This window comes from Vipera berus (assembly GCF_964194415.1).
Source record: "Vipera berus genome assembly, chromosome: 2".
Classification (NCBI taxonomy): domain Eukaryota; kingdom Metazoa; phylum Chordata; class Lepidosauria; order Squamata; family Viperidae; genus Vipera; species Vipera berus.
Window position 1 is genome coordinate 105,378,576 of NC_138203.1, and position 27,801 is coordinate 105,406,376.

The window sequence follows — 27,801 nt, forward strand, 5'->3', positions numbered from 1 at the left end:
TCTCCTGCGGCTCCCGGTCCTCTGCCATGTGCAGTCCAAAAAAAAAAGTGGGACTAAAAAAGTTCAACCAATCAATTCAAATATGCAGGGTAGGTGCATATCTCGCCTTGGCTCTACTCTTCAGTCAAACCCTGTTCTGCTCATGTGCGCATGTACGTGCATGCGCACATATTTTTTGCGGCTCCCAGTTTTTCCTTTTGTGAGGGAACCGGTTCCGAGTGGCTCTTTCACTGTTTGAGGTTGCTGACCCCTGCTCTAGGGGAAGCACTGTTCCCAGTGTGGAATCTGGAAGAGGGGAGGATCTGGGAAACTCCCAGCCCTTGATTTACTACTGCTTGTGGACCTCAGACTCTAAAACAGGGGTGTCAAACTCAATTTCATTGAGGGCCACATCAGCATTGCGGTTGCCCTCAGGGGGCCGGGTGGGTGTGGCCAGGGTGGGCGTGGCCTACTGGGTGGGCGTGGCCAGCTCTAGATCGTTCGCATCAAGGGTGCCTATGGGGGCCTGGGCAGGAGTGGGACAGATCTGAGGGTCTCTGGCAGAAGGAGGGTCTCTGGGCCAGGGCCAAGGCAGTGGGGGCCGTTCCCTCACTGTTGCCAGGATGGCTTCGCGGGCCGCATGAAACCACTTCACGGGCCGGATCTGGCCCCCGGGCCTTGTGTTTGACATGTCTGCTCTAAAAGGTTGCCAAGATCTGATTTACACTGCTAATCTTGCAGTCTCCCCTGCAGACTGAATTGTCCCCAAGCAAATAAAATTAATTCATTGTATTGCATTTGGTATGCATTCTCCATAAAACTTGAATAAATCTGTTGCAAATATTTGTATTAACTGACCTTTCTGTGGCATTCTTTCTTTGTGGATTTTTTTTTATCTTGGATGCTTGCTGTATTATTTACTTGTTTTGAAGCTGATATACAATAACAAGTATGTGTGTGTGTTAAATCAGCTTAAGCTAAAGGTCAACAAATGACAAAGTCAGTGATTTAAGCTTGTAAAAGCAATCAGGCACTGTAATTGCACAATATTGTAACTTTGTTTTCAAAGTGGAATTTGGAATTTCCCTCAACCATTTGCTTCGCAGAAGTCACCTGACTTCTTTCAGGGGAAAAAAAAAATCAGCCTTCCCTCTTTGGTTGATTCTAGAGCTAGCAAAAATAAGACTTGTGCAACTGAGTTATTTGAACATGGTTTTTTTCTTTGGGCTGAAATATTTAGGGCTATGAGAAATGAAAGATAAAATGTTTGAACAGCAGAGGGAGACAGAGTCCCTTAACGAAATTCCATTGTTTCTGATTAGAAATGTTGCTCAGAGCTGGTAGGGGAGAGAGGCAGAAGAGGCAAACAGAAAGAGAGAGCCAGCCGCGGAGACCAGGAGTTAAAGGTAAATCACTCTCAATTTCCTTTTCAGAAATAGGTATCCCGAGTACCTGTTTTGGGATTAAGTTTTCTGGCTAAAATCTGCTCTAGCTTTCCTAATGTAAAAGAGGTGATGCTTCTTCCAAGAGTTTTGATGCTGTTTGATACTTTTTTTAGAAAGTCAGAAGTAACTTTACGGCACGTTGAGCTCCACGCCTTATGGCTCTGAGGAGTCTCCTGTCACACTGTGCACCTTATAAAATCCAACATACCTTTAGGACATGGTTTTACTTGCTAGATGACAGTGAGAAATAATAGATAGGCGATGAATTCATGCTATTTCCGTTCTTTGGGAGCGGGACTTTCACTTGATTATTCTGTCCATCCAGCAGGCACACTTCAGGGGAGGAAACATCCCACTGAGCAGGGTGCCTGTGTTCTCCTAAATCTCATGATCCCGTGGCTTTGTGGAAGGAATAAGAATGGTGCTCTTACAGATATGGTAAGTTACTCAATGAACGGAGGATTGTTGAACAAATAACTTGGGACTCTGGTTAGCTACTTTCTTTGCTGGAAGACTACTTCCAGATGAAAGTGGGGGTGGCAGAAAATGACGCACAACCCACTTGAGTAACTGCCTCTTGCCAGGGCTCCCAGCTGCTCCCATCTCATCCGTAGGACCTCTGCTGCACACCCTCACTTAGCAGAGTGACTTTCCTTGCAGCTCTAGCTCATCTGGGTCAATAGCCAGGGCCACTGTCCTTTGGAGGCTCTGAATCAAGTTGCTGTGACTACCCCAGCCTGTGGCGTATGGGATGGAAAGCTAAAGTCTTCCTACTGTGTGCATTCTCCTGTGGTTTTCTGTGTGTGAGCCACTTGTGGAGTCATTTCTGTTCAAGACAAGCAGCAGATTCCTCCTCATGACCCGTTCTTTGGTTTTTGCACTGAAAAGGAGTGTGCAAGGACATTTATCTCTTTCCTTTTCCATCAAGACTGAGGAGGTTGCAAGGGCGTTCAGATTGCGCATGTTTGTGTCCCACCACCCATACGTTAGAGCTGAACCAACTATGGCTTAAGCAATGGGATATTATTAGCCCTGGACCTCTGAGCAAAACCTAGGATGTCCAGGGGCTGAATGTGAGTTTGGCAGCCCTGCCCAATATTGATCTTTCCTCTTTTAGGAGCTTCATTGCCTTCCTCCTCCTGTCCTGTACTGAGGCAGCATCCATGCATGGAGAAATTCTGTCTCCAAATTATCCTCAAGCATATCCCAATGATGCTCTGGAATCCTGGAAAATAGAAGTTCCTCCTGGTTATGGCATTCATCTCTACTTCACCCACCTGGATATAGAGCCATCTCAAAACTGTGAATATGATTTTGTGAAGGTACAGGGACGTATTTCTCTGTTGGGAACTTGAGAGTGAAGATGTGTGTAGGCTGAGCTTTTCCAGGCTGAAACACCCAGCTAGGAAACTATTTCATACAAGATACAGAACTTTTCTGGTGATGTGTAAAAGTTAGGAATATGGATTGTTTGAATAGCTTTGAATTTTTATTTGGATTGCTTCTGTATAGTAGATTACAGTTAAGTCCATTACCCTAACCTCAAATAGAAAGTTTATAGGACATGAATCCCTGTGCTAGCTGGTTCTCTGGCTGTGTTCATAACTGGCACACAACCCAAATTGGGCAGAACGTTTCCAAGCTACTGAGCTTATCTAATTCACAATATTCCAAGGACAGGACATTCACCCCAAGTTCCAGACATGGCAGCCTTCAGGCCTTTCATCTTGTCATGGTCTACTGTTGACTTCTTGCTCTTCATCCCAGCACAATGGCATCTGGACACAGATCCAGCCTTTTCACAGCTCCTCCTGACTTAAAAGCCTTCTGCATTCCCTCCTAGCAGGGATAGCTACATCACTGAAGGAATCGTGGCAGAGTGCCTGCTTGTGATCCTCTCGTTCATGCTCCTGGTCGTTTTTTCTTTTTTTAAGGGCTATAGTGGTTTTTTTCCCCTGTGGCCCAGCCAACTTCTCACTCATTTTTTTTTATTATTGTACTTAGTGGCGGCAGCAGGAGACATGAATTCTTAGGAGAGGAGTCTCTGACTGCCATCTTAATTTCCCTATAATGCATGAAGATGGGGAAGGTGGGTAGTAAGTTAAGATCTTAGTGTCTGCTGCTATCCTTAAATATCAAGAAGGTTTAAAATAAACATCAGAGAAATGTTGAGAAGTCATCCACTTACAGCTATTATCACTATGCTGGCCTAATACAGCACACATCTGAGTTCTGAAGGAATAGAAGGAAAGGATGATTGAATGATAAACTGAAGGCATGAACAAAGTCTTGTTCCAGCTTACGGGAAGGGAGTAGCTTCTAAAAGTCTGGACCTTTGGATGTTTATCTGGAGGCATGGGGAAGTGGAAGCAAGTGATGAATCGTGTGATGTAATGTCGCAACCCAAACTCTGCCTCTTACATGCAATGTCTTGATGCAAGTAAAAATGGATGGAACGTGTGTTATGATGTCACCATGCCCACTTCATCATTTGGATAACCTTGTGTGTTAGGAGCAGAGGCCTGTGCTTCAATGATTCTAGAAAAAGCAGCCATTTTCTGGAAAAAAAATAAACTTTGGGTGACATGAACAAAAAAGGAAAGTGTTCTGTACCAGCCTGCTACCGGCCCTGCAGAAAAGGCAGGGACAACCCCTTTACAAACAGCAAGAGGCTGGAATTAAGCCTGCCAAATTTATTAACATAAAACAGCAAAACAAGACACCAACCATGAAACAGGAGCTATGAAACAGGAACTAATCAAGCGGTTGCCTTCAGCAAACCAGCCCTCCCACGCATTCCCCTTTTATACAGTTCAGGGCATGGCTTCTCTCTGCCTCCTTCCGAGGTGCCCCATTGCCTTCCTCTGTTTACTCCTGATTGACTGCCTCCTGTGTTGGGCCTCCTTGAACAGGGCCAGCTGTGGGTCATCTTCATCCACGCTGTCAGGCTCACACAGCTGGGTCTCCGTCGTGACCAGGTGGGAGGGGCCTGGCTGAGGGCTCTCATCAGCAAGATCTTCAACCCCCTCAGCAAGCTCTTCAACACCCCCCTCCTCCTCTGAGTCGTCCGACCCAACTGCCGAACCCACAGGCTGACCCTGAATCACAACAGAAAGAAGGGCAAATATTGCTGGATGATATTCACGTCACTCAGACAACAAAATGTGTTTGGCGTAAAGGGGCCATTTTGAAATCGTGGTAAATGAGGTGCAAAAAAGGCAGTTTTGACCTTAAACCTCATCAGAACATCCCAGCATATAAAATGGAGGCAACCTTGTAGACTCTACTGCTCTGCGAGCCACAAAAGGGGAGTTGATGGGCTACATTTTTTTGCATTTTGGCAATAGAGCAATGAGGAATTGCTGGAAAGGGCTGCTGCAATGAAATGCAAAGATGATCTTGAATAATGTGTGCCACAGCATTATTGTAGAAAAATATGTTTCAAGACCAGAAGGGGGAGGGGAATCCTAAAATGACTCCCCCCTTGACTCTGTTGGGTATAAGACAGAGGGAAAAGAAAACACCAAGAAGCTTTCAAGGTTCTGTTAGTCAATACATTTCCAGTCATGGAGTCTATTTCCTGACTTGGCCTCCCTTGAAGGGCTGGCACAGATGCATGAAGGAAGGATGTTCTATGGGCAAAGTTTTGGGTAGAAATATAGTTGAACACAAGCCCTTATATTTGTTCATCTGATCCTTCCAGGTCCTGTCTGGTGAACAGGTGGAGGGTCAGTTCTGTGGGAGAAAAACAAGGGACACACGGGGCTCTCCTATCCTGGAAGAACTCCACGTGCCCTACCATAGTTTGACTGTCCTCTTTCAGTCTGACTTTTCCAATGAAGAGAGATACACTGGATTTGCTGCCTATTACACTGCAATCGGTAAGCCCTTAGCCCTTGTCAGGGGCAAAAGATCAGGACCACACTGGATGTTCTGATTGAATTGATTTATTACCAATCATGCCTTTGGCAGAAGAATCTATTCAACTAAGGTTAGCACTGTCTTGTTATTAGATAAGAGTCAACAGAATTCAAGAAGGGTTGGACTTAATTTATTTGTGGCTATGTGGAAACTCGAGGTTGATTCCTCTTTTGATTCCATCCTCAGGCTCTGTCACTCCTTTTTCTACATTAGCTGCCTTTTCTGAGCAGATAAAGGCGTGTGCCTTAAGGAGAGTTACCAAAACCAATATTTATTTATTTTTATTTTATTTTTTTTAAAAATGGAACCATTTCTGTTCCTCTGAAAGAAGAAATAAAAACTCCCTGCACTATTTGAAAGCCCATTCTTAAATCTGGTCGTGATTCTGTTGCAAAAGAATAACTTTATAATTTCCCCAATTTCTGAAAATCTCTAGAGAAAAGCATCCTCCGTTTGCAGTGCATTGCAGACTCATGGGTTCATAAACCAAGAGGTTTCTTGGTACTGCTTTCCTATTATTATAGATAAATGAGCAGCTGCTTCTTTTATACTTTTCTAGTCCTCCTTCCTCTCCTATTCAACTGCTCGTGTAAAACTACAAATATTTGATTTGGTATAATTGAGTCTGAAATGCTAATTACTAGAAAAACCAAGAAGATAAATGGTGTTTGTGTGTGTGTGTGTGTGTGTGTGTGTGTGTGTGTGAGAGAGAGAGAGAGAGAGAGAGAGAGAGAGAGAGAGAGAGAGAGAGAGAGAGAGAGAGAGAGAGAGAGAGAGAGAGAGAGAGGAGTACCATCTGTAATTGTGCCACCTTTTTCCTGTAAACTTTTTCCTGTAAATGAGGGCTCAGGATTTGGGAAAGACACTACTGGGATTCCCTAGGAGACCAAGCCATGTTGCTGAAGTCTTGGGGTGGTAAATTATGTCATTGTTTCTGTCATCTTTGCTCCTATTCCACTGAGGATTTTTTTTACATCTCTTTTCCTTTCTTACAGATGTGAATGAGTGCACAGAATTTGTGGAAGAGGCCTGTAGCCATTACTGCAATAACTACATTGGTGGATACTATTGCTCTTGTCCTCCTGAATATTTTTTGCATGAAGATAAAAAGACATGTGGAGGTACCATTGACTGACTGATAGATTTTCATTGGTGCGGAGTCAATGACAAAACGTACATTGTGAGGTTAATAGTAATAATTAATAGTAATAATACTTTATTAAACTTGTAGGCTGCTCAACTCCCAACGATTACGGCAGTTCACAACAATCAAACAAAGAAATTACAATAAAAGTCAATAAAAGATAAAAAGGTGGCAAGCGTGAAATACTAGACTAGAGGGAATGAAGTGAGGGAAGCCTCTCAAGGGCCAGGGCTTCACAGCTCTTCTAAACAACAGCTAAGTGGGAGCCATCTGGCTCTCTGTGGGGCCTTCCTCTCAGATGGCATGTGCTGCGGCGGAGAAGGGATGCTCCTGAGGCCCCAACAGCTGACATTGTTTAATCAAAGGTACCCAGAGTGCACCAACCCTGCATGATCAAATTGGGCAGGCAGGTGGTCCCTCAAATAACCATTCCCTCTCTGTAACCAGAACCACTCAGTGAGCGCAGAGGGATAAGGCTTGTGTTGTTGAAACACAATGCACATTTGTCTTGATCATGATTAGAAATAGATTTGATTTGTATCTGCCTTTCTGTCCGAAGAGCATTCAAGGGGAAAGCTAACAGTAAAAAAAAAATAAAAACACAAAGAATTAAAATCTGAACACTTCATTAAAATTACTGTTAATTTAAAATGAAAACAGCTGACTACATAGAAGAATTTCCTAAAAAATAGAAAGTAACCTCAACTCCCAAATGGATGGTTTTACTATGAAACCAACATCAGAGGTTTTCTCCTATGAACGTGATAAATAGACTATAGAAAATGGAAGAGAGCATCTTTTACTGACCCTCGTTTCCCAACACTTTCATATAGAAATAAGTGGGCAATCTAATTTTATAGATTAGATAGATAGATAGATAGATAGATAGATAGATAGATAGATAGATAGATAGATAGATAGATAGATAGATGATAGATAGATAGGTAGGTAGGTAGGTAGGTAGGTAGGTAGGTAGGTAGATAGATAGATAGATAGATAGATAGATAGATAGATAGATAGATGGATAGATAGATAGATATGGATGGATAAATAATACATAGACAGACAGACAGATCTATATTTTATTTTTTATTTTTATTTTAATTCCATTTATATCCCGCCCTTCTCCGAAGACTCAGGGCGGCTTACAAGCTTAGCAGTAGCCTTCATTCTATGTATATGCCTGCTTATTAGGGCTTTCACACACACCCCCAAGCGGCATTATTACAAAGTCAGCTTAATTGCCCCCAAGAATCTGGGTCCTCATTTTACCTACCTCGGAAGGATGGAAGGCTGAGTCAACCTTGAGCCTGGTGGGATGCGAACCTGCACTAATTGCAGGCAGCTGGTGTTACTTAAGGAGGCATTAGCCCACTGCTCCACCAAGGCTACCCATCTCACAACAGTGACTCTGTAAGGACCCCAGCTGTTTTGGTTTTAAAAATCGAGAATATGCAAGTTTACATCCTTACACTGAAGTCCAAACTGAGGTAGAACCAGGTAACTTTATCTACAGAATATGCTGCAATGATCTCAGCTTCCTGAGTTTTTATTCATTTGTACTAAATTTATTTATTTATGTAAAACATTTATTCAGCTGCCCATCTTATATTGAATTCTGGGCTAACTTTCCTTCTGCTTCATCAGCTTTGTTCTCATTAAAGAAGAGAACTGAGCAACCAGTGGGACCAAGAGTGTCCACAGTCCATTGTTTCCCTGTTCAATTGTCATTGATAGAAGGAGCAGGAAAATTCCCATGTGCATTCAAGAAACAGTCCACTAAATGTCTAAGACAGACCTTTTAATTGGTCCTCTGACTCTGCAAACCTTCCTACCAATATTCAGCTTAAAGCTCATAAGATCGCCTTCATTCTCAGGTCACAATGTTATCTTAAACAGAATTCCAAATCTAGAGTATGTCCTGATGGATTGTGTGGGTCCACATGTGAATTAGAGTAAGTGCCTGGTTCCCATGGTTGATCTGAACTTCTCAGAGATTTCCCATTTAGAAATATTGCATGGATATCTATTCTTATATTAAGGTTTTAAGTATTTCTTAAAACTTAGAGAAGAGTTAATTTTTAAGGGAAAAAAATCTGAATTAATATGGGTCATTCTCTTATGAATCGCTTTCAGAAATAATTGAGATGGGAACTTGCAGGCAATACAGAGTTAACCAAGGAAGTTAATATACCAAAATGTGCTCTTCTGATAAATTATCTCCTGTTCTCCTGGGACAATGCCTTGAGTAGGAGAAGCCCAAGAGATTTAAATACAGAAACTTCAAATGGCATGGGCAAAATATGTGGTCAGGTGATAAAAATATAACTATACCCCTATCATATCACCCAAAACACTGCTGTTGCATACTTCAGCTTGCCTACTAATAGGCCTTTAAACCATAAGGAGAGCTAAACAGTAATCACAAACTACTGTCAAGATTATTTCTATTCTCTTTGCCATTGCTTTCCTTCTAAACTCTAGTGAACTGCAGTGGGAATGTATTTACTGAGCTGTCTGGGGAGATTACCAGCCCCAACTATCCCAGGCCGTATCCTGAGAACTCGCACTGTGATTACCGTGTCATCCTGGAACCAGGATACCAGGTGATCCTGAACATTGGGAACAACGACTTTGATGTTGAGCCAAGTGACTCAGAAGGAACTTGCCAAGATGCTTTGAGAGTAAGTGGTTGTGATGGCTCTTGATTATGAGCGTTTCCTGTTTAGACTGTATCCTAACATTGTTCCTTATGAAAATGAGGGGCTGACTTGCCTTTCACAATCCATTGAAGTCCTGGAATGTCTGAATTGTAGCAATGTAGAATGTCTGAGCAGGAACATAGTGAATTTGCCTGACCAGCATTGAGTTCAACTTTGCTCTCCTGCTACATAAAATTAGAAGGAGGAAAGGAGGTCTATATAAATGGACTGAACTTCAGGCTATGCAACAGAAGGATGCTTGTATACTCTTGACCTTGTTGGGAAGATTTGCTTCTGTTCCCTTCTTCCTCCTGTTCATTCTTCATTTTCCATATGTTATAGTGCTCTTCTATAAATATAGATAATTTTCATTTATGATGCTAAAAGATCATCTCTGGGCCTATGTTCAAGAGCAGATAGATTACAGTGAAATCAAATAACAACTCTAAGAACTAATAGCAAAATTGTCTCCAAAGCATCACACTTTGAACCACAGCTGAAGCTCTCCTCCTACATGTTTAGTTAATTCCAGCAAAATTTCTCAGATTTCTCTTTTCCACATTCAGTGAATAATGTTTTTTTTTTTGCAGAAATTGTTAAGTCGCGGAGCAATGAGACGCGTAGGCGATGGCTGCAACTGAATTTTTATTGGATGGCAGGCTGGAACAATAACAACTGGGGAAAATGGGGTTACCTGGGTCCTCTTATACCTGTCCAGGTGGGCGCTAACCAATAGATTCAAACCTTGGTTTCCTGCCAGGCTGGCAGCCAATAGGTTTACTTGGTTTCCCTGCCAAGCGCCTCCTGGAGTTCTTGTAACTGTAGTCAGCCCCATACATTACATCCCTTCCCCCATAAGAACAGACATTGCCAATCCACTTGAACCTTTCCCCCCCGACATAACTATGTGCACCTTGTTTGTTGACCCCTCGCTTCCCTCACGTCCGCACATAGTCCGTGAGGTAGGTCGGGGGCTTGTGCTCCCAGCCTGAACGCCTTAGTGTTCCCCCCGAGTCCTGTGTGGTGTTGTCCGCATTGCAGGTTTGTCCAGGAGCCTGGGGAAACCCCGGGACAACTGTTGTTTCTGGCACCCGGTCCCCCTGGCCCTGTTGTTGCCATGTCTGTGTAGGTCCTATTGTCCACAGGTCAGTGTCCCCGCTGGCCTCTTCTGTGTCGGGTTGGTCAGGGTGGTTGGAGTGTGTCGCTGGCCCCGCCTGATGTGTGCTGCCTGGTACATTCTCAGTAGCTCTCCTCCTGACCTGGTCTGCATGTCTTCTCCACTGACGGCCCCCTTCCACCCTTACAATGAACAACAATGGCCCTGTTCTTTCAACCACCTCCCCCGGCACCCATGCGTGCCCAGGCCCGTAGTTCCTTGTCCAGACCAGTTCTCCATTGTTGAGTTCTCTGGAGGGTTTGGGTTGATCTGTGTCAGCTGCCACTCTATCAGGGTGGAGTCTGTCTATCTTTGTTATGAGTCTTCTGCCCCAACACAATTCCGCTGGGCTCTTTCCTGTGGATGTACAGGGTGTGGTGTATTGATGGAGTAAGAATTGTGCTAACCTTTGCTTCCAGTCCCCTTGGATGATGCGTTTCAGAGCGTCTTTGGTTGTGTGCACCATGCGCTCTGCCATCCCGTTAGACAACGGGTGGAACGGGGCAGCTGTGACGTGTCTAATTCCGTTGGTCTTCGTAAACACCTGGAATTCCGTGGAAGTAAATTGCGGACCGTTATCAGAAACTAACACGTCAGGGAGGCCAATGTGTGGCAAAGAGTTCCCTGAGCACTTGGATCACCCTCCCTGTGGTCATGCTACTTACTGGCACCACCTCCAACCACTTGGAGTGGCTGTCCACTACCACTAAGAATGTTTGTTCCTGAAATGGTCCCGCATAGTCAATATGGACTTGGGACCAGGGAGTGTGTGTGGCCTCCCACTTGTGGACTGGTGCATGGGGCTGTTCCGGCCGGGACCTCTGACAGGTATAACAGCCAGCTACCTGTTCCTCAATAGCCTTGTCTAAACCTGGCCACCACAGGTAGCTTCTGGCTAAGGCCTTCATTCTCACAATTCCAGGGTGCCCTTCATGGAGTGATTGTATGACCCTGTTCCTCATCTTTTCTGGAATGATGACCCAGCACCCCCACAACAAACAACCCTTGTGGGCAGACAATTCGTGTCACCTGCTGAAGTATGCTTGGAACTCCGGGCCTGGGGACTTATCTTGCCACCCCGTGCTCACCCACGTTTGGACCCTACTCAGTATTTTGTCGGCTGGCATTGCTGCTGCAATATCCTTTGCACTGAGGGGACACTCAGGAAGATCCTGTAATGCCAATATTTGAGATGCGGGAGCTGGATCGGTTTCAGTGCTGGCTAAGGGTAGCCTGCTCAACCCATCAGCGTGGCCCATTTCCTTGCCGGGTTTATGGACCAGCTTGCAAGAGTACGCCAACAGGAAAATGGACCACCTGAGCATTTTGGGGGTCAGAATTTGGGGGGTCTGTTTATCTGTGGTAAAGAGGCCTAGTAGGGGCTTATGGTCAGTGAATATGATGAATTCTTTGCCATACAAGTAATCATGGAACTTCTTCACCCCAGCAACTATCGCCAGGGCTTCTTTGTCTATCTGGGCATAATTCCGCTCTGCCGCTGACAATGTCCTGGAGTAATAGGCAATAGGAACTTGTTTCCCATTGTCTTCTAAATGGCTTAGGACAGCGCCCACTCCATAAGGGGATGCATCACAAGCAGTGCAGATGGGCTTGGATTCTATGAAATGAGTGATTGTGGCATCACTCGCTAAAAGGTCCTTTAAAGCTCGGAAGCTTTTGTCATGAGCATTTGTCCAGCTCCATGCAGTGTTCTTATCCAGGAGTCTGTGTAAGGGTTCTGCTATGGATGCCTTGTGGGGTAAGAATGTGTGGTAGAAATTGAGCAGACCTAAGAAAGCTTGTAGCTCTGCCTTATTTTGCAGGGTGGGGGCTCCTTTAATTGCCCTCACCTTAGATGCTGCAGGGTGGATGCCCTGAGCATCTTATCCTGAACCCCAGGAATTCAGTCTCTGTCACCCCAATGCTGCATTTGTCTCTTTTAAGTTTGAGACCTGCAGCCCTGAATCTCCCCAAAACAGCCTTTAAACGCTCAGCCAATACCTCCTCACTGTCCCCTGCGATGAGGATGTCATCAAAGTAAGGGCATACTCCTGGGATGCCCTTGAGCGTTCGCTCCATGATCTCCTGAAAGATGCCAGGAGCTATGCTAACCCCGAACTGCAGCCGGTCTACCCGGAATGCCCCCTTGTGGGTGACTATAGTCTGTGCATCGGCTGTTTCCCTGTCAACTGGGAGTTGCTGATACGCTTGCGCGAGATCGAGTTTGGCAAAGATGGCGCCGCCCTGCAGAGACACGAGTATGCTGCTGACTGTCGGGACCGGGTAAGCATGCTGATTTAATGCTCTATTTATTGTACATTTATAATCGGTGCAGATCCTCACCTCTCCGTTTGCCTTGAGTGGGGTGACTATAGGAGTCTCCCACTCGGCTCCCTCGACCGGTTTTAGGACTCCCTGCGTGACCAGTTTATCTAGCTCCCGCTCTATCTTATGCTTCAGGGTAAACGGTACTCTCTGGGGCTTGATTTTAATGGGGGAAATGTTGGGGTTTAACTTGAAGGCGATAGGTGGCCCTGTGTATTTCCCTAGAGTCTCATCAAATACATCTACAAATGCATTGCAGACGGATTCGATGTTGTGAGCTTGGGTCTTATTTTTTCCCGTAATGCCGATGCCTAGGGCCTTGAACCAGTTTAATCCTATGAGGCTAGTCCTCTGGCCCTCGACCACCAGGACATCCAATTGCCCTTGGAACCCTCTGTACCGCACTGTAAGAGTAGCCTCCCCCCTTATTTTGATTGGTGTTTGTTGGAAATCGGTTAGCGTGAGACTGGATGGCCTCAAGGTGGCCCTCTGCTTACTCCGGCTGCATATTTGGGTAAAGGTCTCGTGTGAGATCACTGAGACCACTGAGCTGGAGTCAAGCTCCATTTTACAGGGGACACCTTGTAGCCATATGTCCAGCCTGATTTTGGGGGTTAACGGTCGGCAGGTCCCCGTGTTACAGACGGCCCGCCAGCCTTCAGATCAGTTAATTGATGTGATTTGTTGTCAGGCCCCGGTACCTATCGGTTGATGATCTTCCACGTCCACGTCGTGCAGGCTGTCATGGTTACAGTTCCGGCAGACGGCCGCAATGTGGCCGGTCTTGCCACAAACCCTGCACTTGGCCGTCCGGAACTTGCAGGTTGCCCGGGGGTGGTTGCCACCACACCCGGTGCATTTCTGCTTGTTGCTGCAGCAGCTGCATCCAGAGCACTTCTGCTCCTGGTTGGCCGCCGTTACCCGTTGGCCCCTCTGATTGTCGCGCCGCACTGGTGGCTGGCCCTGCTTCGGCTGGATTGCGTCCACTTCGGCCTGGTCATTGGTGTCACTGCTCCCCCCGAACACATTTGCCTGGTGAACGGCTCTGCTGGGGCTGCTGGTGTGGGGTCCAATCTGTTCTGGCACTTCAGCCATGTCGTGGGCCAGAATCTCATCTTGGACCTCCTGTAGTGTCAGCTTAGGTCGTGCGAAGACTTTCTGTCACAGTTTTCGGTCCTGGAGACTGAAGATGATCCTGTCCCATAACCTCTCATCCAGGTTCTCGAATTTGCACAAACGGGCCACTTGCCGGACCCCTGAGATGAAGTTAGCGGCCGATTCGCCCAGCCGCTGGTCTCGCTTCTCGAACTGGAACCTCCATGCCAGTTCTGACATGCACGGGCTGAAATGCTGGTCCAACTTAGCTAGGAGATCACTGTAGGTGACTTTGTCAGGGGCTGTCGGTGCACACAAACCTATTGCTACATCATAAACGGCCGTACCGCTAGTGCAGAGTAGGGCTGCCACCTTTAAGTCATCATCCTTGATGCGATTGATCTTCATGAACAACTCAACTTGACCCATGTGCGACTCCCATCGCTCTGGGTGTGTGATATCGAACGCTGGTATCTGCCCGATTTGTGCCATGGCGTTTGGTCCGTCCGTGATCCTGCTCCTGGGTTCCGATCCTGCTTCTAGCATTCGCTGTGGTGGCTGGTGAGCGCGGCTGCTGCTGCGGCTGTCTCAGTGTCAATTGAAGCAGAATCCCATCCTCATCGTCACTGTTAAATCACGGAGCAATGAGACGCGTAGGCGATGGCTGCAACTGAATTTTTATTGGATGGCAGGCTGGAACAATAACAACTGGAGAAAATGGGGTTACCTGGGTCCTCTTATACCTGTCCAGGTGGGCGCTAACCAATAGATTCAAACCTTGGTTTCCTGCCAGGCTGGCAGCCAATAGGTTTACTTGGTTTTCCCGCCAATGCTGCTCCTTACCAGAGCTGTCCAGCAGCAGCGCCTCCTGGAGTTCTTGTAACTGTAGTCAGCCCCATACATTACAGAAATCAAATAAGGTGTCAAGATATTTCCATGCTCAAACAAGCAATGGTTATTTATTGTTAAAACCTGATTCCTTCAAATGAGGACAGACTTAAATATTGTACTGTAGTGCTACAGGTATCCCCAAATATGTAATCTTTCTATCACATCTTAGTTTCCCCGCAAAAGATTACTAGCTAACTGTCATACCCAGTAAACACAGTGGATATTGTGGTTTTTACTGTTTTTTTATGTGCCTAACTTAGTGGTAACTGTGTTTTGTCACAATATCACCAGCTTGATAGCTCATATATAAAATACATAGTAAAGATTGTCTCTGGGACTCTGAACACACAAATCTAACTCTCTTATAAATATTTCAGACCATTTTAAGCAGTGGTGGGATTCAAATATGTGAACAACTGGTTGTCTGTGTGGATGCCATTTCCAGAAGTCCATTCTGGGCCTGGGCAACAAAAAATTAGCTACCAGTTTGCTGAAATGGTGCAAACTGGCTGAATCCCACCACTGATTTTAAGTAAAGCTCAGCTTAAAAACTCCAGGGGGAAAAAAGAGGTTTTCAAGGCTTTTAGAAAACAAAGAAAACAAAGATCTAAGCATCAGTTCATATCTAGTTGTTCAGTAAGAAGTGATAAAATGGTATTCTGTTTTTATATCAAGGTCTATGTTTCTTGCATTCTGTGCTAATACTTAAATAATCAGGGAAAAGAGACCAGAAAAGAGAATTGTACTTTGTTCGCCCTTCTTTATTTGAATAAAAAAAAATCAATAAAAGTTTAGGGATAGTAATTATAGGCTGGGCCAGGAAAAGCAGTTGATTTGTTAAGGGAATGAAATGAACCCATCGACATTCTTCTCTACCAAATATTTAAAGACATCTTAGGATAGCAAGTTGAGTGGAATATTTATGTCTCATACTGAATACTCTTCCATGGCATTTCTAATTGAAATAGCAATCTTCTTTTTGGGACCAAATCCAGGCCAGTCAATATTTCATATCCAGTTATTGAGTAGGAAGATGATTGTTCTGAGTATTCTGTCTTCTTTCAGTCTCTGGGAGGACTGACAAATGCTTAGCACATTCTTACATTATGTGTCATTAAACGTATTTAATAACATCAATAACCTCCTTCTATTTGGGTTTTGCTGCTCTCTACATTAATATTGAATGCGTCTGTAGTTGTATCTTTGATTCTTCAGCCAACAGCCCTTATGCTTACATCTTGAATGCCTGCCTCACCCTTTGGACTACAGGTAGTCTCAATGCATAACCACAATTTAGCCCCAATTTTCTGTTGTTAGGCAGGACAGTTCTTAAGTAAATTTTTCCCCATTTTGTCACAGTTGTTAAGTGAATCACTGCAGTTTTAAAATTAGTAACACTAATGGTTACTAATGGTTATTAAGTGAATCTGGCTTTCCCATTTACTTTTTTTTTAATCCCATTTATATCCCGCCCTTCTCCGAAGACTTAGGGCGGCTTACAATCTAAAGCACAATGTGCTTAGCAATAGCCTTCATTCTATGTATATGCCTGCTTATTAGGGCTTTCGGGCCCCGCCAAGTGGCATTTTTACAAAGTCAGCTTATTGCCCCCAACAATCTGGGTCCTCATTTTACCTACCTCGGAAGGATGGAAGGCTGAGTCAACCTTGAGCCTGGTGGGATGCGAACCTGCACTAATTGCAGGCAGCGGGTGTTACTTAAGGAGGCATTAGCCCACTGCTCCACCAAGGCTCTTTACATGTTAGGTAAAAGGTAAAGGTTCCCCCGCACATGCGTGCTAGTCGTTTCTGACTCTAGGGGCTGATGCTCATCTCCGTTTCAAAGCCAAAGAGCCAGCGCTTGTCCGAGGATGTCTCCGTGGTCATGTGGCCGGCATGACTAGACGCCAAAGGCGCACAGAACGCTGTTACCTTCCCACCGTAGTGGCCCCTATTTTTCTACTTGCATTTTTACGTGCTTTCGAACTGCTAGGTTGGCAGAAGCTGGGACGAGTAACAGGCGCTCACTCTGTTACGCGGCACTCGGGATTCGACCCGCCAAACTGCCGACCTTCTGATCGACAAGCTCAGCATCCTAACCCACTGAGCCACATGACCCTGGGACAATGCAACCGTCATAAATATGAGTCAGTTTCCAAGTGTCTGAATTTTGATGACATGACCATGGGGATGCTGCAATGGTCGTGTGAAAAATGATTAGAAGTCACTTTTTTCGATGCCATTATAACTTTGAACGGTCACTAAATGAACTGTTGTAAATTAAGGACTACCTAATGCTTCTTTTTCTTTCTTTTTTTTGAAACTTTCCCCAATATTTCTACTGGCTGTTCTGTAGTTTTCGGCAGGAGATCAGAATTTTGGTCCTTACTGTGGCAGCACATTTCCTGGGCCTCCTAAAATCAACACTAAAAGCAACATTGTGGACATTTCCTTCCAAACGGACCAAGTTGTACAAATGAAAGGCTGGAAAATCCGCTACTTTGGGGACCGTGAGTAAATCTCTTTTGAGGAAACAATGGGATGTACTCAAGTGCTGAATTATGGAACTGGGTTGTTATAACAGGACAAGTGTTTGTTTCCAAGGAGCAAACAGAAAAGATGATATTTGCAGAGTGGTGAGTGAGTCGCTATCAGCAAAAGGATAGAATTCTACTTGGGGAGTTACTTACATATTGTCCTGGGCAAATTGGGAATGGATAGATCATGGGGGCTAGGAACTTGCTTTGAATTGTAGATGAAAAAACGGTTGAGTTGCTGTCTGGTTTGGAGTAGTTAATCCCCAACTCACCCCCAATTAAACCAGGAGCAGAGGCAAAATGCAGTATTGTATCTAGGATGTTTATTATGCAATGTTTAGGAATGGAATTTCCATCCAAACTGGACTATGGGGAGCAGAGGGTTTTACCTCCTATGGCATTGCTACTTCATTTTCAGTTTCTTCCCCATTTTGCATAAAGTTAGGAAAAATTGTCAGGACCCACTTCAATCACACATCTTAAGAAAGCAGAACTCTTGGAAACGATTTTTTCCAACAGGAACTTTTATTAAGAGTAGTTGATAGCAGGCATAGTAGACAGGATCTGAGATTTCCCACGCAGAACAATAGATTAAGTTATCCCCATGCAAGACTCCACCCCATAGTCCGCCCGTCCGGTATGGGACAGCAAATCCCCTGGCGTTAGGTCCATCGTGGGAAAAGGGGAGATAACATCGGCCCATCTTCAGTTCATGCAGCGATGGTCGGTGGCTCTTCACACCTTCCTCTGAGCGCGTAGAAATAACTCAGGCACTGAGGATACATTCCTTATTCCCTCCCTTGTTCTAGCTGACAGTTTAGGGAGATAAAGTTCAGAGAAAGAGATAACTCGGGAAGCAAATTGTTACATTGTAGTGAATAGAGGACACAGAAGCAATAAACGAAAGCAAGAGGTTACATTGTAGCAGAAAGAGGAAGCAAAGGCAATAACCCCACAGGCACATCCCCCCTCCCCTTTGGGAGTATGGCAGAACCCAGGGAGAGGTGAGATTTGACTTTGGGTCAGAGAGGATAGATAGAAATGAAATAGGAATGGGTTCTGACAAATAAAACAAAATCATCTCAATAAAAAAGAATAGGCAATCATTTTTATATAAAGAGAGGGCATCTTCAAGGTCATTCTGGAAGGCAAGAAGGTTTTAGCAGAAAGCTTTGTAATCCTGGTGGAGTGAAATAATCCTTTCTTCCTTCTCCTTATTCAAAAATGCTAGGACAAAAAAAGCACAGTTGGTCTCAGTGAAGAAAGGATGAAGTATTGGCTATTTTACTGGTCTTGATTCTGACCATTAGTGATAGAAAAGAGGATTTGTGCTTGTATATATTTGTATAGGATAAGGTGGTTGATTTCTGATTCCTTTTCCCTTTCTAAAGCAATGCCCTGCCCACAGACTGTTATTTCAAGATCTGTTCAGCATCCCCTAAGAGAACATTATGTCTTTAAGGATTCTGTGATGGTAACTTGCGTAGAAGGCCATGAGATTGTAACAGTAAGTAATATGCGTTTTCAACTGAAGGCTCTTCATGAAGTTCCTGAGGATCCTGTTGGTACTACAGTGTGTCACTTGATTTAATCAAGTAAGAAACAGCAAACCATGCATAAGCATGTTATGCGACACAACCAGAGTCTCTGAATCATGCTATTTCCTTGAATGACAGTAACAGATATTCTACAGTTCTACAGAAGGGTTGGTTCTTCATTCTGATCATTAGTTAAGACCAGAAAACAAGTAGGTGTCCTCATGATGGACAGGCAAAAGATTGTGTGGCTCAGCCACATGACCATCAAAGTCTTATCTGCCATTTCAAGACAGGAGGATCAGGAGTGCCGCCAGCAATCTCCCAGCTTAACTTGACAACACTACACCTTTCTAGCCAAAGGTTGGGAAATAGAAGGATTCCAGCACCTGCTAGGATGCTCATGTTGGTGAAGATCAGGGCAAGTTCAGGTGACAGATAAAAGAGAGAAAGAAAGAGTCCATTACAAATTGTGATGATACCAAAGTGATGCTGTGAGTTCAATGAAATCATCCCAGAAATGCCAGAGTTGCCACAACTGCACATTTGCATTAGAATCTCTGCATTAGAAACATACCGTAAATGCAACCATTTGTGTGGTTCGTAACTTGCCCTCCCTCTGTTTTCTACAGAATCAAAAATAGATAAAGCATATGAATAAGTTTCAAAGAAATGAAGATTCCTAGCATCACCAGTTAAAAGACACATTTCAGTTATTCAGTCTTTCATCCCCTTAATGGATTCCCCCCCCCCCCCCGTGTTAAGAATAGACAGAACACATGAAAGGAAACTTGGACAAGGAGGAATCCTAACTCTAACCTTAATCATGATATTTTGTGAATGAGAAACAAGTTCATACAAAACTTTATTCATTTTTGTCTTAGGACAGTACATAAAAACCAACAGCGTTATGTAATACTCTTATTATTAACATGGTTTCTCCTTGTTCCACTCACTGTCTTCAAGAATGGAGGTCATGCCTAAGGGGTTTTCTCACAACTATTATGCATCTCTTTTGCTGACAAAAACTTCACCAGGATAAAGTCTGCAGTTTCCACTGTGGATCCTTAAACTGCCTCAATACCATCTATTCTGGTGTGTGTGTGTGTGTGTGTGTGTGGTGCTTTTGGATGTGCCGGGCATGTTCAATAAAAACATTAGTCAAACCCTCTACTTTTACTTCCCTTCCCCCTTTTTCAATATTTCCACATAGCAAGAAAACATCTGCCAGTTACGGTAAGGCTGTGATTGGGGGATGGTTTAGAGAAATGCCTTGATTTGTGAACTTTGCCATCTTTCAACAAAGGTTTGTGCCCAGCCTGTTAGATTGCTGATCTTTCAGGCTGGGTTATCGCTCAGTAAAGTGGTGGAGCCTCTTCGGTAGAGCTCTCTACAGAGGATTAAATGCATTGAGAATTGCTGCGGTGGGGCAGTAGTTGAGGGATCTGTTCCTTGAGGTAGATGGTTGGTCTAGAAACATGAAATATAAAAATTAAAAGTGGAAGAAGAAAGGTGGGCGATCTTGTTTTGAAAGTAAGTTTGTTGCTGTCTGTGTGTGTGTGTGTGTGTGTGTGTGTGTGTATGCGGAGGATGCCTCTCCCTCTCCCCCACTTGACAAGGCAGTCCTAACTCTCCTGGAGCCCACCTGGGAAATGGTGGGTAGTGGGAGAGTCCATTTTGAAAGAGCCAGGTTCTCCAACTCTCCAAAAGAGAATGGCCCCATGGAAGAGTCCCCAGGTTCCAGAGGAGGCGGTTTGCTTGCTTGTCTTAGCCTGAAATGGCTAGTAGGGGTTGACCCAATTCCTATGGCCTTCTGACAGCACTGCTGATAGCAAAGTTAACTAAACTTTGAAAGTGCTGTGAAGTGCTGTAGGCTTAAGGGGAAAAAGCATTTCACCTCCACAATAGGACAGGATGATTTTTATATATATCAGAGCTTAATTCCGTGTTCAGCAACTAAGAAATGCATCTCTTTCTTCCTCATTCCTTTGGAAGTATCCCAGGGCCTTTCCCTACTTCCACCTAGCTACAAGATAAACAAGCCATGGCAACCTCAGGTTTTTTTTCCTGCCATGACTCCATGACAGGAGTTCATCTCATCCCCACCCCATACCACGGGCATTTTTAAACACACACATGTGCACACATAGAGATATACATTTATGAAAATTTTGAAAGAGAAAAGTAAAGAAAGTAAAATAAGTGCAGTGTAAGTGGAGGAAAACATGGAGAGAAATAGAAAAAGGGATATAGAACAAGCAATTCCGATCTTCTTAAGAAACTTCAAATACCCTACTATAGAAGAATGGGTGTTTAAAGTTTCGAATCTTGCAGAAATGTCTAAGATTTCTGCTTATTTGAAAGATCATTCACAGGAAAGATATATTTCAGTTTGGAGAAGATGGATAGATTATATTCAGAATAAATATGGGACTAAAAAGTTCCATTTAGCTTATGAGTAGATTTTAGAGGGATATTGTTATTGGTACTTTGTATGTAGTTATGTTAAAGGGGAGTTAAAGCACGTTATGAATTTGGTTAATTGTATATTATGCATAATTCTTATTTAGAATATGTTTATTATAACTATAATCCTGTATTTAGCTCTGGGAAGTGGGGGGGGGGAAAGTGGGTGGGTTTGGGGTGGGGGGGATTTGGGGATATATTGTAAAATCTTGTTTTTGTAAAACTCTTTAATAAAAAAAAAGAAACTTCAAATACATTTATGCTTTACCTTCTTTTTTTAAGGTTACAACATAGTTTCCTTTTTTCTATAATCTATCCTTTCTAATCACCATACCCATAAATCATGTTCATTTTTTAGCATAAAGTCCATAATGGGTTTCCAGTCCCTAATAAATGTGGTGATTGCCCTTTCTATAATCAAGTCAGTTTTGTCATCTCTGCTAATTCTGTCATTTTCACAAGCTCTGCTATTTCTGAATCCTCCTTTCAGCCACGAGGCAGTACAACTTCCTTCTACTCTAGCTGTCAAAGCAATGGAAAATGGAGCAACTCAGATTACAGTTGTGTTCGTAAGTGATTTACAGTGGTCTCTGGTGTATTTTCTTATGGTCTCAAGATGATAACGATATGATATATGATATGATGTGATGTGATATGATATGATATATGATGAATAAAAATGTGAGAAGCAGACACAGATGTCTTGCCAAAGCAGTGAAAGTAAATGAATTGCAGGCCTGAGAGAAACTTTAAAGAAACATCCTGCTATATATAATTTTCCTCACATCTGTCAGCGGGTCTATGACAATTCGCCACAGCCAACTCACCAGGGCCAACTTGCCATGAGACAACTCGGTGCAGGACAGGAGTTACACTGATATCAAAGAAATGGTGGAATAGAATCATTAAAGAAAGGATGCAAAAGGAGGGATAGACTGAAATGCGAACACAAAAATTAAACTAATGTTTATTTATTTTAAATAATTAAATTGATTTGCTAAATTGTCCTGCGGTGAGTTGTCCTGTGGTGAGCTGGCGATGATGAATTGTCCCACAGCAAGTGGGCTGTGGAGAGTTGGCCATGGTGAGGTGGCCGCTGCGAGTTGGCTGTGGTGAGTTGTCCCATTCTACCTGTCAGCCTTCCATTACATATCCATGTTGGATCAACTGCAGAATATGAGTGTTATCTTTGATAGCTGCTGTATAGTCAAAAGCTGTGGAGGTTGACAAGGATTCAATCATTTAATGCAGTATAGTTTGAAAATCTTCATAAGACATGAAATACTGACATATGGAAGTTTTCCCTGAGGAGGGCTATTCTAAACAAATAATGCAACATAGGATGGATGGATGTGTGCAACATAAAGCAAATTGGAAATGGAAAGGTGAACTACTCTAATCCTGCCTCACCTTGTTTTATTTTTTGCTTGCAGCTGTAGATTGTGGTTTGCCTGATCCCATTAAACATGGAGATATCGTTTACCCATCAGGATCGGAGGAGACACAGTATCAAACCATTATCCATTACGAGTGCCACAAACCTTATTATACCCTGAAGGGCAAAGGTATCTCCCATCCTTTCTTTCCCCTGATGAAACCTTCCAGTTCAGAAATTAAGAACATCATTTTGCTCATTTCACAGTTGTCAGCCTCAGGAAGACAAGATTGGGGTGGGAAGGTTAAGTAGGCTGGGAACCACCAAAAGTACCCTGTCAAGAACTGAAGTACCAGTTGTTTCTATTATATCCTTATATTACCTCAGCATTTCATATACCACATTCTACTTTTAATATAAGGGATGCGGTGGCTCAGTGGGTTAGGACGCTGAGCTTGTCGATCAGAAGGTCGGCAGTTTGGCGGGTTGAATCCTGAGTGCCGTGTAGCAGAGTGAGCGCCTGTAACTCGTCCCAGCTTCTGCCAACCTAGCAGTTCGAAAGCACATAAAAATGCAAGTAGAAAAATAGGGACCACTACGGTGGGAAGGTAACAGCGTTCCGTGCGCCTTTGGCGTCTAGTCATGCCGGCCACATGACCACACAGACGTCCTCGGACAAGCGCTGGCTCTTCGGCTTTGAAACGGAGATGAGCACCGGCCCCTAGAGTCGGAAACGACTAGCATGCATGTGCGGGGGAACCTTTACCTTTACCTTTACTTTTAATATATTTTAACATAGTTAGAATGCCATGCTCATTAATAATTTGTTTCGTCTTTAATACTTCTAAAGCAAAATGGGAGGCTTTTGGTGAAATTACCGTATTGGTTAGAATATTTGGTAAATCAGTTGATAAATTCCTTTTAAAATTGTTATTTTTCTTTTTAACACATCTTTGTTGGGTTGATAGTAAGTCATAGCTGAATGCTTTTTGGAGTTTATGATACATACTATACTCTTTTAATCAGAATTAAGGATAGTATTGAATTTATAAATAATTGCTCTATTTCCAAAGAAATGTATCAGTGTTCAGCCAGTGGAAAATGGGTGGATGAAGAAGGGGAAACAGAGCTTCCCGTTTGTGACCCAGGTACAGTCTACCTCATGTATAATTCTCTGTGTTTTTCTCTGAAAATGGAGATCATATCAAATTGCAATTATAAAATAATAATGTTGCTTCTCTTTAAATTCTAAAATAACAGTATTTTTTCCTAGTAACTCTTTTGCCAGACAAAATTCGTAAATTGCTTCTCCATTTCAAAGTTTTGTAAAATTATAATGATCTGCCAAGCTCTGAATTTTATTGGTTTAATTTGTTTTGGAAGGTTTACACCTTCCTATAATACCAACCCTACCAGAAGTTCTAAAATAGGAATCATTCTGGGAATTCTTGTTAGGACATTGGAAAAAACAATTGCATAAGGAACGATCCAAAGAGGAACCAAAGAAGAATCTGAAGCTTGCTTGGATATCCCTTGACTTAATATTTTCCAAATGGGTCAAGGAATCTTGCTCTGGATTGTAGGTTTAGAGGGCTGTGCCTATAGAGTTGCAGAGCCTATACTATTTTTTTCCTTTTTCTCTCATATTAATCAAATATACCTCTCTCTGATATTTATTCTGCTATCTCTCTGACTAAAACTGGTTCCTTCTGTTCTCACTTTAGTGTGTGGAATTCCTAGCAGAAGTATTGAAGGAATAGGGAGAATTTACGGAGGCACAGTTGCTAAAGAAGGAAATTTCCCTTGGCAAATCTACTTTGATGAACCACGAGCTGGTGGAGCCCTCATTTCAGAACAATGGATACTTACTGCTGCTCATGTGCTGGATGATTCTCCATACCCAGTTCTCTATGCTGGGTTGTTCAGTGTGAATCAAAAGGCCAAGAGTAATGCTCAGCCACTGAAGATAAAGGCTATATTCGTTCACCCTCAATGGTCCCAAAGTGAATCAGAGACCAGGACAAACTTTAATCACGACATTGCTCTGTTAAGATTGGAAGAACCTTTGACAATGGGCCCCACTATTTCACCAATTTGCCTACCTGGTGCTTCTTCAGAATATGATCCACAGATAGGGACCTTGGGCTACATAGCTGGCTGGGGCAAGACTGACGCTATTCGAACAAGTCCTAAACTATCGGTGAGGCTCAGGGCAGCTTGGATCCCTGTGGTGAAGACGGATACATGCCAAAATGTGACAAGCGAGACTTCAACTTATGTCTTCACAGAAAATATGATTTGTGCTGGGGATGGCCGGCAGGACAGCTGTCAGGGAGACAGTGGTGGGGCATACATTATCAAAGATCCCCAAAATGAGACACGCTATTATGTTGCTGGACTGGTTTCGTGGGGCCCAAAATGTGGCACTTATGGTCTCTACACTAAGGTGGCAAATTATGTGGATTGGATCAGAAAAGTCATGAGGGAGTATAAAGAACCTGAAGAATAGATGCTTCCTCTCTTCATGCCTTGTCTGTCTACCAGGCACCCACTGACTCTCAAGAGGTTTTGTCCCATCCATAAATCTAACATACAAAAAAACGACGTTCGCAGCTAAAATCTATATTATTGCAAGCCACTTTACGTTGCCTGTCTCCTCTTTCTTCACTTTTTCTAGTTTTTAATTGCTTTGTCTTCTCTTTCTTTAATTAGGTTTTGTTTATTTTCTTCTTTGTGAAGCTGCTATAGGCCAAATGACTTTTAATTCATGCAAGAGTATTGCATTTTTAGTCTCCCACAGTTTTGACCATTGGAAAAGGAATAACCAACTACATCATAGATCTGGAGCACACAACCAATGTGGGCCGCAGAAAATTCTAGAACATAATGTAGCGAAAGGTTCTTTCTTTTTCATTGAAATGAGTGGTAGCCAGCCTTGTGCAAGGGAACAGTCTCATGGATTGTGCCCAGAGGAGCTCTTTGTGTCCTTATTGCATAAAAACTAATATACATTCATGAATATTTTGTTTCTAGTTTTTCATTTCACAAGCCTTTGTATGAGATAGCTTCACCAGATAATATCAGTGTCAAACAGTGTACATGGAAAGTAAAAGTAAAGGAATCCCTGTGGATTTTATTCTGCTAGTCATTAACCGACATTACGGCCCATCTCTGTTTCTAGGCCATTGAGCCAACATTGTTCAAAGACTTTTCTGCAGTCATGTGGCCAACATGACATCATGTCAGAGCTTAGCACATACAGCAAAACAAGGAACACTTAGCTTCCCACCAAAAATGGTACCTATTTATCTACTTGCATTTACATGCTTTCAAACTGCTAGGTGGGCAGGAACTGAGGCAAGTGACAGGAGTCTGTCACATGGAGGTACGGCTCAAACTGGCAGAGTATAGACCTTCTTTGGCATCTATTAAGCCACTGAGCCACCCCACCTCCTTTCCTACAGATCACAAATATAATTTCAGTCCAGCACCAATAATGTAATATATACAGAAGAACAGAAGCAAAAAGAGGCACTAGACTAGGAAGAAGGTCATTTAAATGAAATTTAGTCAAGGATCTAAGTGTCAGAAAATGGTTTCATCTGAGATAGCAATGGGAAGGCGTTCTGATAATTAGCCCAGAATATTTAATTGTGCTTGCTCTTCTAATGCTTTTCACAATCATGTTTCCCTTTTTGAATAACTTTGAAATGTACTAAGCCAAGTCACATCAGCACACTGCTAGAGAGGCAGTCTTGTCTTTGTTCTCTCATGCTACAACTTCAAGCACCTGCGTCTTCTGAAATAAAGTTGTTGCCGATTTTTAATGGAGAGTCATTCCTACCTGAGAGGGAAGAAAAGCAGACATGCAGTTAATTAAAAGTCTCCATGAAATAAAAGCAGGTCATTGTCTAATGCTCAGTTTATATTTATTTATGTATTTATTAAATTTATATGCTGCCCATCTCACTATCAAGCCACTCTGGGTGATTTACAATGTGCCCCCTGAAATACAAAACAATTAGAACTTTAAAAACATTAAAAACATTGAGCATTAAAAATTGAAGCATTAATATTAAGAACAAATTGGATAAAAAAGACCAATACATAAACAGAATGGAGGTGGGGGATTCTCCTAATCCACTAGCCACCTCCAGAATGGACATCCCCATCAAACCCCCTAAAGAGTTGGCAGAGCCAGATTTTCAGGCCCTGTTCAGGCCAACAGGGTAGGGGTGACTTCATCTCAAGGAGGAGGATGTTCCAGAGGATGGGAGGCATTGCAGAAAAGGCTCTTCTCCTGGACCCCACCACCCGAACATCCTTGGCCAATGGGGTCCATAGCATCCCCTGCCAGAGTGAGTAGCAGCCATAACTGTGTCACCTGAAATGGAGATATAAAGCTAGTGTCATCAGCTTACTAATTTTTTTTTAAATTCCATTTATATCCCGCCCTTCTCCGAAGACTCAGGGCGGCTTACAAGCTTAGCAGTAGCTAATGATGCTATATCCCATGGTATCAGATAATTTCACCCAGTGACTTCAAGTAGATGTTGAAAAGGAACAAGGAGAGTACTGAACTATTCAGCATGTCACAAAAGAGCAGCCATGGACTGGATCACTTCCTCCCTATCAACACTGATTGGAACCAGTCTTAGAGAAGAGCCAAACCAAGACCATACTGGTCCAGTTTGATCTAGTGGTTATGGCACCAGGCTAGAAACTGGGACAGTGTCAATTCTAGTCTCACCATAGCCTTGAAAACCATCTGGGTGATGTTGCAGGGTTGTTGTTGCAGGAGAAAATAGGGGAAAAAAGAGTATTAGATATGCTTGCTATTTTGAGTTGTTTATAAAAAAAATAACAAAAGTGGGCTAAAACAAACAAACAGCCAGCCAGCCAGGATAGGTCCCTGTAGCCTACTAGAGAAGCTTCACAGTATTGTGAGAAGTCAGCATCCACCCCCCCCCACTGAGAAAGAAATATTTGGGGGGATATTAAAAAAGCAGAATATATTTCCCCAAAGGAATAATACAAAATCTTAGGCAGAACCCCACAAGTTCTCCCTGCCCCAAGCAGAGACCAGCTCTGTAGGAATGGAGATTTGATAATCCTTTCAGAAAGATTGGAGCCAGGAATCTTAGAGCTGATGGGATTAGAAAGACAAAGATCCCTACAACCAACAACTCCTTACCCCAAAAAATCCAACACAGGACATAGCCATTAACTAC

General features: G+C 43.3%; 1 protein-coding gene across 2 annotated transcripts; it reads left to right on the forward strand.

Annotated features, from left to right (window-relative positions):
* The first annotated feature begins 1,062 nt into the window (after positions 1-1,062).
* C1S (complement C1s) lies at positions 1,063-26,392 on the forward strand. 2 transcript variants are annotated; one of them, XM_081317939.1, is made up of 12 exons: positions 1,063-1,385; positions 1,750-1,862; positions 2,542-2,746; positions 5,128-5,305; positions 6,341-6,466; positions 8,974-9,173; positions 17,014-17,167; positions 18,586-18,701; positions 21,686-21,764; positions 22,629-22,760; positions 23,644-23,718; positions 24,295-26,392. In XM_081317939.1, exons 2-12 carry the CDS (start codon positions 1,843-1,845, stop codon positions 25,077-25,079), a joined length of 2,070 nt encoding a protein of 689 aa, XP_081174065.1. In that variant the 5' UTR covers positions 1,063-1,385; positions 1,750-1,842; the 3' UTR covers positions 25,080-26,392. The 2 variants fall into 2 exon arrangements, with proteins under 2 accessions (XP_081174065.1, XP_081174066.1); XM_081317940.1 differs by having other exon boundaries at positions 1,332-1,385; positions 1,753-1,862.
* Positions 26,393-27,801: the final 1,409 nt, after the last annotated feature.

Coding starts and splice junctions, on each gene's coding strand:
- C1S (XM_081317939.1), top strand. CDS start 1,843: ATGGTGCTCTTACAGATATG. Junction 5,306..6,340: donor TGCCTATTACACTGCAATCG/GTAAGCCCTTAG, acceptor CCTTTCTTACAG/ATGTGAATGAGTGCACAGAA. Junction 9,174..17,013: donor CTTGCCAAGATGCTTTGAGA/GTAAGTGGTTGT, acceptor GCTGTTCTGTAG/TTTTCGGCAGGAGATCAGAA.